Raw genomic sequence first — 13,840 nt, 5'->3', positions numbered from 1 at the left:
AAATTTTATGGTTTTTATTTCTGACTTCAAAATATTTTATATGAGGCTGAAGAGCTTGTACATGTAAAGGTTGAGGTTTTTACATAAATATTCTCCTTATTATAGTATCTTTAAGGACAACTTTACAGAGATACAATTCACATGCAAAGTATGCAATCAGTGGTTTTTAATATATTCATAGAGTTTTGTGACCTTCAAATTTGCAGTCTTCAAATTCAAATGTACACCATTTCTTCACCCCAAAAAGAAACCCCTTCTACTAGCAGCCACTTTCCATTTTTCCCCAACCCTGTCTATTCCAGCATAGCTTCCCACTAATTTACTTTTTTATCTCTGCAGCTCTGCCTGTCCTGGACATTTCACATTAATGAGATCATACAGTATATGCTCTTTTATGTATGGCTTCTTTAACTTAGCATAATGTGTTCAAGGTCCATCATGTTGCTTGTATCAGTACTTCATTCCTTTTGTATGACCAAATATTCTGTCGTAAGGATAACACCAAATACTGCTTATCCTCTTCCTCTGTTGGTGGGACATTTGGGTTGTTTTCATGTTTTGACTAGTATTAATAATACTGCTGTGAACATTTGTGTACAGAATTTTTCTGTGGATATGTTTTCATTCCTCTTGGGTATCTAATAGATCATATGGTAGCTTTGTTTAACCTTTTTTTTTTTTAAGTTTTTATTTATTCATTTATTTAAATAGTGTCTACACCCAACATGGGACTCAAACTTACGACCCTGAGATCAAGAGTCACATGCTCTTCTGACTGAGCGAGACAGATGTCTTTGTTTAACCTTTTGAGAACTTCCAATTTTTTCCAAAGTGGATACGCCATTTTACATTTCCACTGGCAATATGTAATGTTTCTCCATATCTCCAGTGCTTGTTATTATTCTGTTTTGATTCTAGCTGTCCTAGTGGGAGTGAGGTGGTATCTTACTAAGTTTATCTCCATTTCCCAGATGGCTAACGATGTTGGACTATTTTACTATGCTTATTGGCCACCTGTGTATTTTCTTTTTTTTTTTTTTTAAAGATTTTATTTATTTATTTGTCAGAAAGAGAGAGCACACAAGCAGGCAGAGAGGCAGGCAGAGGCGGAGAGAGAAGCAGACTCCCCGCTGAGCAAGGAGCCCGACGCGGGACTCGATCCCAGAACTCTGGGAACATATGACCCGAGCCGAAGGCAGCGGCTTAACCCACTGAGCCACCCAGGCGTCCCTCATCTGTGTATTTTCTTTGGAGAAATATCTATTAACATCCTTTGTCCATTTTTAAATTGTATTTTTATTATTGAGTTGTAGAGGTTATTTATATGTTATACATACGAGTTGTTCCCTTATAAGATATGATTTTCAAAAATACCTCCCGTTTTGTAAGTTGTCTTTGCACTTTCTTGATGGTGTCTTTTGAAGCACAATTTTTTTTAATGTTCGATTTATCTGCTTTTTTTTGTTTCTTGTGCTTTGGTGTTGTTTCTGCTAAACCATTGCTTATTCCAAGGTCATGAAGATTTACCCCTATGTTTTCTTCTAGCAGTTTAATAGTTTTCAGCTCTTAATTTAGGCCTTTGTTCTACTTTTCAGTTCATTTTTGTGTATCATGTGAGGTAGGGGTCCAACTTCATTCTTTTGTATATGGATGTCTGATTGTTTCAAAACCATTTGTTGAATATTATTAGTGTCTTCAGTATTAAGACTAGCTTGGATGTTTAACCAGTTTTCTTGATGATCTCTCCATAAAGTGAAACATTCTAAATGTCTTAATATCATGATTTTTTCAGGATATTGATAAATTATTTTGTCTTGAAATTTAAATGACCGTTTGAAAAGTGAGATGATAAATGGTTTTTCTAGGTTTCATTAGTCATAACAAAATAGAAAACCACTTGGATTTATGGTTAAATGATCTTTTTTGCTTTTTTTTTAGGTGTGTAGTATGCATGTGTGATTTTGAGTCAAGGCAGCTACTTAGAGTTTTACCCTGTAACCACGAGTTCCATGCCAAGTGTGTCGACAAATGGCTTAAGGTAAAGTGATGGCATCTGTGAAGAGAATAACATTGAATTGTTGACCACAATTTTATGTAAAGTAAGTCCCTTGTTCTGGTGGAGGATGGATAAGGAGACAAAATTTTCAGTGATGTCTGCAAATAGAAAAGGCCAGTAAAAATTAACTAGAGTCATCAATGTGGGAGTAATTGTGCAAACCTTAAAAATAGGTTGTCTTTAATCATCAGTATATCCTTTCTAGTGGTATACATAGGGATGAGTTCTGAACTTGTTGGGCCAGTTTCCTCTAAGAGTTTAGAAGGGACTTCCTTTGTTAGAAATTTACATGGGAAATGAACCACTAGTGCTTTTATTTCATTTTATTTATATATTTCTTTATTTATTTTTAAGATTTTATTAATTTATTTGACAGAGATCACAAGTAGGCAGAGAGGCAGGTGGGGGTGGGGGAAAACAGGCTCCCTGCTAGGCAGAGCGCCCGATGCGGGGCTCGATCCCAGGACTCTGAGATCATGACCTGAGCCAAAGGCAGAGGCTCAACCCACTAAATCACCCAGGTGCCCCCACTAGTGCTTATATTTAATCCTGATCATTTTTCTGTTCGGTAGGTATGAGAAACCCAAAGGACACAAATTCCGTGTTTTATACTGGTAGAATAAAAATACGATGCAGTAAAATAATTTTATATGGGTCTTTATTATTTTTTTAAGAGTATTCTGATTAGGAGATAAGACCAGCGGGTTAGATAAGGTCACAGTTTGGTGAGGAAGACAGATGAGTTAAAACAGAATTAGTCCTCTGTATGAGCACAGAGTAAGGGTGCCCTGTTTAGCTCAAGGGGAATCCAGAAGGCAAAGAGTCTTAACTTTTAAAAAAAAGTATTATATGTGCATGGCCCTGCGGTGTAGAACAGAGACTGATAGGAAAACAGCAGATTGTATATGGCTGATTTCAAGAATGGCAAGAGAAGAGATGTTCAAAGATAGGGCCAGTGACTGGCTTAATAACTTGATCCTGGAAATGATGTGGAAGGCTATGACTGAGATTGTATTAGAGGAAAATGACCACCATTTGGAGAATGGAAAAGGAGAGATATTTCTGAGAGACTTTGAGAAGGAATGGTGATGTTCTGAGCTAGACAGAGAAGGAATACTGGCAATTGGATGAAAAGAAGAGAACTGATTCGAGAGCTATTAGAATGTACAGATGGGATTAATGGACGAATAATGTGTTTTCGAAAGAGAGCAGGTGATACTTAGTTTAGTGGCTTTGGCAACTCAAAGAACAGTGGTGCCATTTGTTGAGAGGGCATTTTAAGCTAGTTACTAGGTCTGTCTGAACTGGTGATAGGTAATCTTGTTTATATGTTGAAACAGACATAATTAAAAACAGTTATTCATCGGCTGCTAAGTCTTTTGAGTTTGTAGTGTATTTTTTTTTAAGATTTTATTTATTTATTTGACAGAGATCGCAAGTAGGCAGAGAGGCAGGCAGAGAGAGAGGGGTAGGCAGGCTCCCTGCTGAGCAGAGAGCCTGATGTGGGGCTCGATCCCAGGACCCTGAGATCATGACCTGAGCTAAAGGCAGAGGTTTAACCCACTGAGCCACCCAGGTGCCCCTGTAGTGTATTTTTTTTTAAAAGAGATGAAATGATTGCTTTGTATCTTTTTAAAGGAATAAAGAATGTAAAAACTATGTGGGAAATAAAAATAGCTCATTGTGTTTAACATGTTACATTGTAAAATAAAATCACAGTTCAGACATATTTTCTCTTTTTTGTTTTAGGCAAATCGTACTTGCCCAATCTGCCGAGCTGATGCTTCAGAAGTGCATCGGGATTCAGAATGACCAACCTAAGAGCACAAATTTAGTTTGGGTGTTCCTCATCACATGTATATACGGACTATCCATTGAACTTAATCTGTGTGGCTTCCAGCCCTCCCTTTACCAAAAGGGTCAATGGACCTTTCTTTGCACTGTGTGACTTAATCAACTATAAAAGCTTACAATTAGTCTTCACAATTATGGGATTGTTATACTAACCGTGTGATTGGAACTCCAAAGACTTTTTCTTTAGCTTAATTTTGTGTGTGCACTAACATTCCCTGGTTTTTGTGTGATCATTCCGAGTGTTGCTGCAAGATTACAGTGGACGTGATCTTTTAGCATGTGCTTTTATAAAAAGTGGTAGCTCCAGATGATATAGCAATCTACCTTATATAGAGCCTTCAGAAACTGTGAGTGGAAATGAATGCAGCGTATGACTGTTGGTGATAAATGTATCTGTGTGTGAGAGAGTGTGCGCAACTACTTGTGTGAGGGCATGGTAGCTAACGTGTGTATGAGATCCTATATACCAGCATGTACCAAGAATGTGTGTGTAGTTTTAATTATGCTGCAATGTATAATCTGGTGTGTTATTTAAACAGCACTAGTACTGTACACTGGTTTTTTCCCTTGTGTTTGCTGTTGCACACTGATTGCTAAGGGTGCATCAATGATAAGCATTGAATACTCCATCCCTTCCCTCCCAGTGAATGGATTGAGAAAAGCCTTCTTCCTTTGCTTCAGGCAGCTGTCACCTTCTCTTTGTTGGTGGTCCCAAGTGGGTCACTTGAGAAAAAAAGTGTAACAGATTTCTCACTCCATGAACCTGATTTTTTGATTCTGTTGTGAAAAAAAAAAAAATTTTTTTTTTAATCTCCAACTTACTGTTTCCAAAAAGAAGGTGCAATATCATACATCATCAGTTAGCAATATTAGCATTTCAATCAGTGATTTGAATGTTGATACTTTCTTGTTTTTTTCCCTTTACATTTCCAGTAAGTTTCTTACAGGAATTACCTGTGATTTTTTTTTTTAATGTTTAGGTTTGTATTCTATTCTGAAGATTTTTGAGTAATATATTTCTGAGAATATTGCTGGTCCCATGAAGTCTCACCTCCTTTACTTCCACCAGAACAAAATCTATTAGCTAATTCAGCTTGACTTTTGATTCGTTCTTTGTTAAGCACTCATAGGCAACTAAATTCTTTTAAGAAATTCTGTTTCTGTTTGTACTGATTCACCTGCCAACCTCCAATTCTGAAAGTTGTCTAGTTCTTCCCTCAGTAAATGTGCTTCTCATGGAAACCCTCATTTCCAGGATGGATCAAGTGCTGTGACAGCTTGAATTCTTAGACCTGATGTGCTTTGATGTTTTATTGCTTTTTAAAAATTTTGTTTGAATGAGAAAAATTTAATATAACAGGTCCAGAATACTTGCAGTATAAATGAAGATTTGATTTTTGTATAAAAAATAATGCTGTAAAACAGGAATTGACCTTCATTTAGTTGATCTGAAATAATACATAGCTGTGTGGGGTTTTTTTTTATAAGTCCATTGAGCATCATCTAGATTGTTTAAAGTCATTTTTCCAGCAGTGTTTTGGTTCCTCCCTCGTTCTTTCATTGTCTTCAGCCTTGTCTGCCTCTTCCTGCAGTTGAGGTCATTGCTTTGTTTGCAGTAGTGCGAGCTGCCTAATCCCATTCAGAACTGTGATGACTTGCTGCCAGCCTCACTCAGCTTTCAGTTGGCTCTGTGTCCGTTTTCTACTCAGACAGTGTTAACTACTTGTTACTGCCATGCTACTTGCCTTCCTTGAAGTCTCTATAAGCTCATCCCAGCTTAGAGTTCAGTAAAGTCAGTTCTCACAGAAGCACAATTTTGCCCTTTTCAAGATACTGTTGCCTCTATCTAGTCAGACAAATAGGATTTTGCACACTTCTGTTTGCCCCGGTATTTGTCAGTGCATCAGAAATACATCTCAACAGTGCTAAAGTGCACATGTTACATTTCAATCATCAGGATATTCCCCACCTGTTCCTGATGAATAAAAAGTGTGTTGAAGACCAAAACTATTGGCGTAATAATCAGCTACATTACAAATCACGTATAGTTTGATCTTTATTTTTTTTAAGTATGAAAAATCATGTTTAAAATGGCAAAAGCCCATCTTATACATAGACTCTTTTATATAGCTGCAAAAAATTTATATCTGTACAGATCTAACATAACACTACTACACTCAGTATTCATTTTATTGAAGCATGCAAGTAAAGCACTTTTTCTAATTTATATAGATACCTAATTAACAAGGCACATTGTACTAATGACTAGGAAAAGTAGCTCTTTTGTCCCTCCCTTTGACGATGAATTCTTGTCATAATATCCCTTTTCCAGCAAATTTTTGAGAGGCAGTTGGCAATTTAGGAGGCAGCAGGGTCTATTTTGGTAAAATCCTGAAGTAATGTTGCACTTTTGTGACCGATCTCTCTTTGGGAATGTCTTTCTTTGCATGGGGCCCTTGGAGATGTGTACAGATTTGCTTATTAAGTGGTTAGAGCGTATTAGGAGCATATATGCGTGTGTTCTGAACCAGCTCAGACTAGCCACAGTGAGCAGCTTCATGGCTAACAAAAGAAAGAATAGTTGCTCCGCGCCTAGTTGTTGTCACCTTGAGCGATGCACCAGATAGCAGGCAGATGTTGGTTGGTTGCCTTCTTCCTCTTTTCTCCTAAAACAGTATTGGCTTTACCATCTTAACTCTGCTGTGGGGTTTTCATTTTGTGTTGTTTTGCATGAATTATCATCTTTGAATTCTTTTAGCCCCCCCACCCCCACCCCCATAGAACAAAACAAAAAACAAGTCAAGGCCTCCAGGTATCAAGATCTCATTAGGTTTTTCTGTCCTGAATTTTTTTGAGCAAAATCTGGAAAATGTGAAAGCATATTTAGATTTTATACACTCTCTGAAATGGGATTTATTAAGATTCTTAAATTGGGCCTCTTATAGTATTTTGAATGAGATCTACCAACTCAAAGAGAATATTTTTCACAGATATCTTTAGGCCTTCATTAGAAAGCTAGTTTCCCCCCTGTGGTACATTTGGTTACCTCATTTTGCTGTTTGTTTCAGATTATGAAAGCTTACAGGGGTGTTTTTTGGAATCATTTGCTGAGTCATTTCCTCAAGTCATATTCCATTGTATCAGTTAACATATAGTTTTAAATGTACGTATTATAAATATCTGTAACCAAATCATTTGAAGGCTTGATAAATTTTTAACAAAGTTTGTACATTTTTTATGAAAGTTACTAGTAATGCTTTACTAAGTAGTGCAATGAATTTTTATTTTTAATCCCTGTGCCCAATTTTGGAGTTGAGAGGGTTGTTGGTAATAAATGTATGATGTACACTTAAAACATTTTGTTGTGTTTCGTGTTACTGTATCAGGGAAGGGGTAGGGTTGTATGTGCTTAAAGGGAGGGTTGTAGGGGAATTCCTGCAGGAAGATGGACCTGTTGAGCTATTTGCACCTATATTCAAGAAACACAAAAACAATTAGCATTATAATATACAGAACAGAATTCTGTTCTTTAAAAAGCCAAGATAGGGGCGCCTGGGTGGCTCAGTGGGTTAAAGCCTCTGCCTTCCAGGGTACTGGGATTGAGCCCCACATCGGGCTCTCTGCTCAGCAGGGAGCCTGCTTCCTCCTCTCTCTCTACCTGCCTCTCTGCCTACTTGTGATCTCTGTCTGTCAAATAAATAAAATCTTAAAAAAAAAAGAAAAGCCAACATAGCTGAATATAGCCACACATGTGGCATAGGCTTATTGAACAGTAGGGCCACATAGTAGGTAACAGGATTTCTTTCTATATGTGTTACCCATAAGATGCAGGAAATAAGATAACAATAGATAACTGGGCAAATTGGTCACCATTAGCTACAGCTTAGATCCAACTTACTGTCAACATAATGAGGAAGAAGAGCCTCTGTTAATTTCCATACATGTGTGTGTAATCCCTTTCCTTTGACCAAAAAGGAATAAAACTCATGTACTTAATATATCTATGCCAACTATGTTACTTGAGAAGGAAAGTTAGAAACAAAACAACAAAAGTGGAGGGCCTGAGTGAAGAGGCTGCCCTCTGATGCTCCAGACCGTAACTATTAGGAGCATCCAGTGACGTGACCAAGTCCTGGTTGTTTCTCTCATTTTCCCAGCATACTGGAAAGAATGCTTGTTTTGGGCTTCGAATGCTTCCAGAAACCCAAAGCTTGTGCTGTCTTATGGCAGAGGCCTTTGCTACCCTCAGTGTACAACACCCATGCAGGCGCTCATGCCTCCCTACCTGCAGTAAGGTGGAGGCCTGCACAGCTATGTGAGCATTTGAAATGTGGACAGTCCAAATTGAGATGTACTGTACATTTATACATTGGGTTTCAAAGACCTGGTTTGAAGAAACAAAATATCTCAGTAATTTTTACACTAATCCAAAGACCTTTGAAAGGCCTCTAAGGAAGCATAGGCCCTGTGGCAGCACTTAAAAGCCAGTTCTCTTTCCCTCTGCCGTGGTAATGGCAGCCCTCGGTTCTGAGTCACTAGGTGGAAAAGAGGTGTCCTAGAAAGCCTCTGGAATCATTTCCTGTGAGCAGCAGAGACCCTTAAATAAGATACGCAGTGTGGACTCCTACCAGGACTTCATGTTTGCCCATTTATTCCCCCCTTTGACAAATCTTTTTCTTCTTAAATTCTTAAGTCACCTACTGAACCTTGGATTTATCAGTTGTGTCAGTTAAAGCTCACTGGCTACCATTATTTCTTAATAGATCACAAAACCTGATTTGTACCGAAGGAAAGAAATTCTTGTGAATGTTTGTGATCATTGCTCTAAGTGTTTCAGGTCTGTTGTATGTTACAGATTACTGAACTACTACAGACTGCTGTCAGAAATATAATGAGCCATAGTTGTAATTAAAGATTTTTTTAGTAACCACATTAAAATGTAAAAGGAAACAGTTGAAATATTTTTAATATATTCTACCAAACCTACCCGAAGTATTTCAGTATGTGATTAGTATAAAAATTAATGAGATGTTTTACGTTTTCTCATACCAAGTCTTTGAAATCCAGTGTGCAGATTTATAGCACATCTCTGTTTGGACTATCCACATCTCAAATGCTCAAGTAGTTACCCGTGGATGGTGGCCTTTACGTTGAACAGGACAAATCTAGACTGGGATAATGCCAGGTTATCTGGTTTCCAAAGAATGAAACATTACTCCTGATACCTTCAAGACTTAACATTCTACCACTGCATACCTTTATAAACTATAGTGTGGTTAGCAGTGTTTTAGTCTGTATAGTTGAATGTAACTTTTGCTATATTCAGTACTTAAATAGTAAGTTTTTAAGAAGCAGACTTAGTTGTTGTGAACATCATGTATAGCGGGCCTTGGTAACATTCACGAATAGTTTCTTCTCAGTACATTCCCTAATCGGACATTTGCTTAGCACTTTCAGGATTCATGGCATTTTGAAAGATTATTTGCCGATCAGAGAATTGGGCATTCTGAATGATTGGGAGTAGGAAACTTCCAACCCACATTGAGATGATGGGGTATATTCCTACTGACGTTGCCGTACAGTGCATGTGCTCTGAACGTTTTTCCTGTGGCCCTCTCTGCCTCCCAAAATGACAAGTGGGAAATACAGGAATAAGAAAAACTGAAGAAAGAAAAATAAACATAGTGACATCCAGGAAAATTGAAGGTCACCTTATGGTCTGAAGTCCAAAAATGTGCTGTAGAATCAGTATGGATGTTTTCCCATTATAGATGAAGGGAAGTGAATTGTTAAGTAAAAAGGAAACCACTTACCCTTTAAACATCTGATTCTTGCTCTACACATGGAAACAGTAGTGGCGAGTTTTAATAAGACCTGTAGCCAATACCCAGCATCTGCCAGTACCCATCAATGTGTCCAGTAAACATGTTCACAAGCTGCTTTTTTTTAACCTATTAAGTGTTGGAGTCCCTTCCCCACAGTCCATCCTTTTAGTAAGCTTAAGAGATTTGCAGTATGATGGCCTCTCTCTCAGTCCTTTCATGTTTGGATAAGAAAAATTTTTATATTATCCAACCTTATTGGTAGTTACCACTTCTAATAAGGGTTCCACAAACAAGGTGAGATAAAGCTTCTGACTATATAAATTTACCCTAGTAAAGACTGATGTTTGTGTTGATGGAGCAGGCATATGGTATCCATGTGTTCTACTTGGTTCTTTTTCTCCCCTTCTGCTTTTGGACATGTTAATACTGGGCTTAAGCTAAATCAGAGGAAAATAACCTTGACCATTGTACCAAAATAAGGCCACTGTTCCCAAGAAAAAAATGTAACGCTATCTGGCGATTCAGGCATAGACTGCCCTTGTTTTGATATTAGTAAGGAGGAAAATAGATTGCATTTACTCTTAATACCAGAATTTCTAAAAAGAAATTTATTAACGATCTTTCTAATCCAAACTACTAGATTTTAATTTGGGAGACAGGTCAGAAAGGAAAAAGTGATGGGATACCTGCTTGGCTCAGTGGGTAGAGCATGTGAGTCTTGATCTCAGGGTAGTGGGTTCAAGCCCTGCATTGGGTGTAGAGCTTACTTTAAAAAAAAAAAAAAAAAGTTCAATTTCTCTTCCCCACGAAATGAGAGATTGAGGTCTTTCCTAAGGTGCACGTTCACAGCCCCCAAGGCTGTGCTCCACAAGCCTCTATGGAGCAGCAGTTTCTGCCAGGCAGCTTCAGAATCAGGAGTTAGGTAGCTAGTGTGTCCGTTTCCGAGGGCTGCTGAAACAGGTTAACAAATTTGGTGGCTTAGAACAAATTCTCTCACTGTTCTGGAGGCCAGAAGTCAAACATCAAGTGCAGGGTTGGTTTTCTCTGGAGGTTCTGAGGGGCAATCTGTGTCTCTCCTTGGAGTTCTTCGGCTTGTAGGTATGTAACTCCACAGTCTCTGCTTCTATCTGCACATGGGTCTTCACATCTCCTCCCCTGGGTGTCTCTGTGTTTTCATCTGAATGGAAGGGCCCATATCTTTGCATAGAGGTCAGCTGTATGGGTACCTTAGAAAAAACCAGATTTGTCCCATCTCGGGAAATTATTTGAATCTGTTCCAACAAATGAACACAAAACTCCAGAATTTATCATAAAACAATGACTAAAATATTTTGGACCCGGAAAATGTTAGAGGGATCTATTATTTTATCTTCAACAGTCAGAAGTAAACCTCAGTTGCTCTCACAAATTGACTCAGAGTAGTGAGGCTCCCTAGCATATCCATGAAAATACGTTAACTGTGAAAGTTAACTATTTATGTATCGTTGGGTAAGTGAGAAATTAGCAATGTTTTTTTAAAGGGGAAATCAATAAATAGGAACAGGTCTCTAACCTGTGTCTCGTCCCATGTGTACAGTTTGATCCATGATGGTTTCTTTGCCGAATCAAAATCTGATAAATCTTGAAAATACTATCATAACTAAAAGAAGCCAGACAAAAGGCCGCATATGGTGCAATTCATTTATGTGAAATGTCAAAGGCAAATCTATAGCAATAGGATTAGTGGTTGACTAGGGCTGAGGGGTTGGGAAGCTGGGAGTGACAGCTAAAGAATGTGGGGTTTCTTTTTTGGAGTAATGAAAATAACTATGAAATTGTGATGGATGCACCATTGTCTGAATATATTGAAACAAACGCATGCACGAAAATCTATGTATGAGAATATTCATAGCAAACTTTCTTCACTCCAAACTGGAAACAACCAATTGCCAATAATTTTGTCAATTATTGATGAATTATGGTTGAGTTTTATAATTTTTTAAAAAGATTTATTTATTTGACAGAGATCACAAGTAGGCAGAGAGGCAGGCAGAGAGAGAGGGGGAAGCAGGCTCCCTGCTTGAGCAGAGAGCCCAATATGGGGCTCGATCCCAGGACCCTGAGATCGTGACCTGAGCTGAAGGCAGAGGCTTTAACCCACTGAGCCACCCAGGTGCCCTGATATAATGGTATTTTAATACAGCAAAGAGAATGAAAACTATGCACAGCAGCATGATGTAGCTCATCAAATGTATTGAATAAGATGCAAAAGGATATATACCAATTATTCCAATTATATCTATACACATATATATATAACTATATAAGTATACATTCCAATTACAGAAAGTTCAAAAGCAAGCGAAGTGGACCTATGCTATATGAAAAAGCATGATAGTGGTTATCCTTGGCGTGAGAGGTTACAGTTAGACCAGAAGATCCAGAGGGCATGATACAGGGGTACATCCAGGCTATCAGTAATTCTGTTTGTTGATCTGTGCTTGATGACGTAAGTACTTCACTTTGAGAAATTTGTTGTGCGTTATGATTTGTTGAGTTCTCTATATGTATAATTTTATAAACTTTATTTTAAACAATAAGCGGTAGGTCCCACTCTGACCCTTTTGAGAGAAGTACAGCTCTCCAACACATAGGGGCAAATGAATTTTTAACCATCTTGAAGGAGCCATACCAGGTACACTGATACTCCAATGTCACATATTGCATCCCATAAAACCTAAACAAGCTAAAACCTAAGTCAGACAGCTCCACCCCTCAATGTGTGAGAGCAGGAGTAATTTGACAATATTGCCTTCATGCTAATAAAAGATAAGTTTTTTGCATGACATCCACACCAGAGGGCACTATTGTACACAACCAAGTTCCAAATAAAAGCCTTTTAATGTGCAGGTCAAGATTGATGTGGTTATAAATATCCAAAATGTGCCTTAATGTTGCTTTTATTTACAGAAAGCATACATAAGAAATCTGTTTTCTTAGGGGCGCCTGGGTGGCTCAGTGGGTTAGGGCCTCTGCCTTCAGCTCGGGTCATGATCTCGGGGTCCTGGGATCGAGCCCCGCATCGGGCTCTCTGCTCGGCAGAGAGCCTGCTTCCTCCTCTGTCTCTCTCTCTGCCTACTTATGATCTCTGTCAAATAAATGAATAAAATCTTTTAAAAAAAAAAAAAAGAAATCTGTTTTCTTAGAATAGTACAGGATCAAGACAGCTGAGAGACTCGCTCCTTTAACATTGCATTTGTTTCGTACCAGGTAGGATTTCTAACAGTTTTAACTGTTTTTTTAATGTTTAACCTATGGTTGGTTGGTTGGTTTGGGTTATATTCTAAAATGCAATTTTATTTAAAATCAGGCTCCTTTTATATTGTTCAAGATCAATTCATAGATAGGAATTCAACTCCCATGCTCCTTCCACATGTAAGCATGTGGGATGGGGGTGACTATCTCTGCCAAGACCTGCCTGCCCCCACCAGTCCCAGGTTTACTGGTGGCTTCTTAAATGCCGAGTTGAATGAACACCTTTCGGTCTTAGTCTTGCTGGACTTCTCTGTGGTGTACAACATCGCTCATTTCTCAGAGCTCTGTGCCTTTGGCTTTTGCGATGTCTCCCCACTCAGCCCTCCTTGTTTCTCTGCATTTCTTCTCCTCTGTCTCTGAGTTTCTTTTCTTCGGTCTGCCCCTTTCCTGTCAGAGCTCCCTAGGATGTGTCTTCACCCTCTGGTGTTCCTATTCTGCATATTCTCATTGGAGTGAGGTGTCCTCCTGTTGATTCAACGGTTCTGTCCGTTCTCATGGTGCACTTTTCGTCCCTGCAGTCCCAGCGTCTCCCTGGAGCTTCTGCCTGCCTTCCCAGCTTCCTACCAGACATGTCCTCCTGAGCCTCCCCTCCCGGGTATCCCACAGTTACTCAATCTCAGTGTGTCCAAATACAAGCTCCTCACATTTCCCCCAAGCTTGTTTCTCCTCCTGTGTTCTCTTATTTCTGTTGCTGCCCCACCAGCCAGTGAAATACCCCAACCAGAATCAGGGAAGTCATCTTGACTTACTCATCTCCGGCCTCTCCGAATTAATCAGTTGTCCCTTTGTCTCCCCTTCCTCCACAACTGTG

The 13,840-nt window shown here is 38.7% G+C and overlaps 1 protein-coding gene across 4 annotated transcripts in view; it reads left to right on the top strand.

The window, feature by feature from the left end:
• The window catches only part of RNF38 (ring finger protein 38), a 52,651-nt gene extending 45,390 nt beyond the window's left edge, over positions 1-7,261 (top strand). For all 4 annotated transcript variants that reach the window (XM_080819790.1, XM_080819788.1, XM_080819789.1 and 1 more), the window contains 2 exons: positions 1,939-2,038; positions 3,806-7,261. In XM_080819790.1, the coding sequence (XP_080675916.1) occupies positions 1,939-2,038; positions 3,806-3,868 (163 nt within the window). In that variant the 3' untranslated portion in view covers positions 3,869-7,261. The remainder of the gene's footprint in view (positions 1-1,938; positions 2,039-3,805) is intronic.
• The last annotated feature ends 6,579 nt before the right edge of the window (positions 7,262-13,840 follow it).

The sequence above is a fragment of the Martes martes genome, assembly GCF_963455335.1.
Source record: "Martes martes genome assembly, chromosome: 12".
Lineage (NCBI taxonomy): Eukaryota > Metazoa > Chordata > Mammalia > Carnivora > Mustelidae > Martes > Martes martes.
Note: the sequence above shows the minus strand (reverse complement) of the source record. Positions and strands in the feature narration are given on the sequence as shown.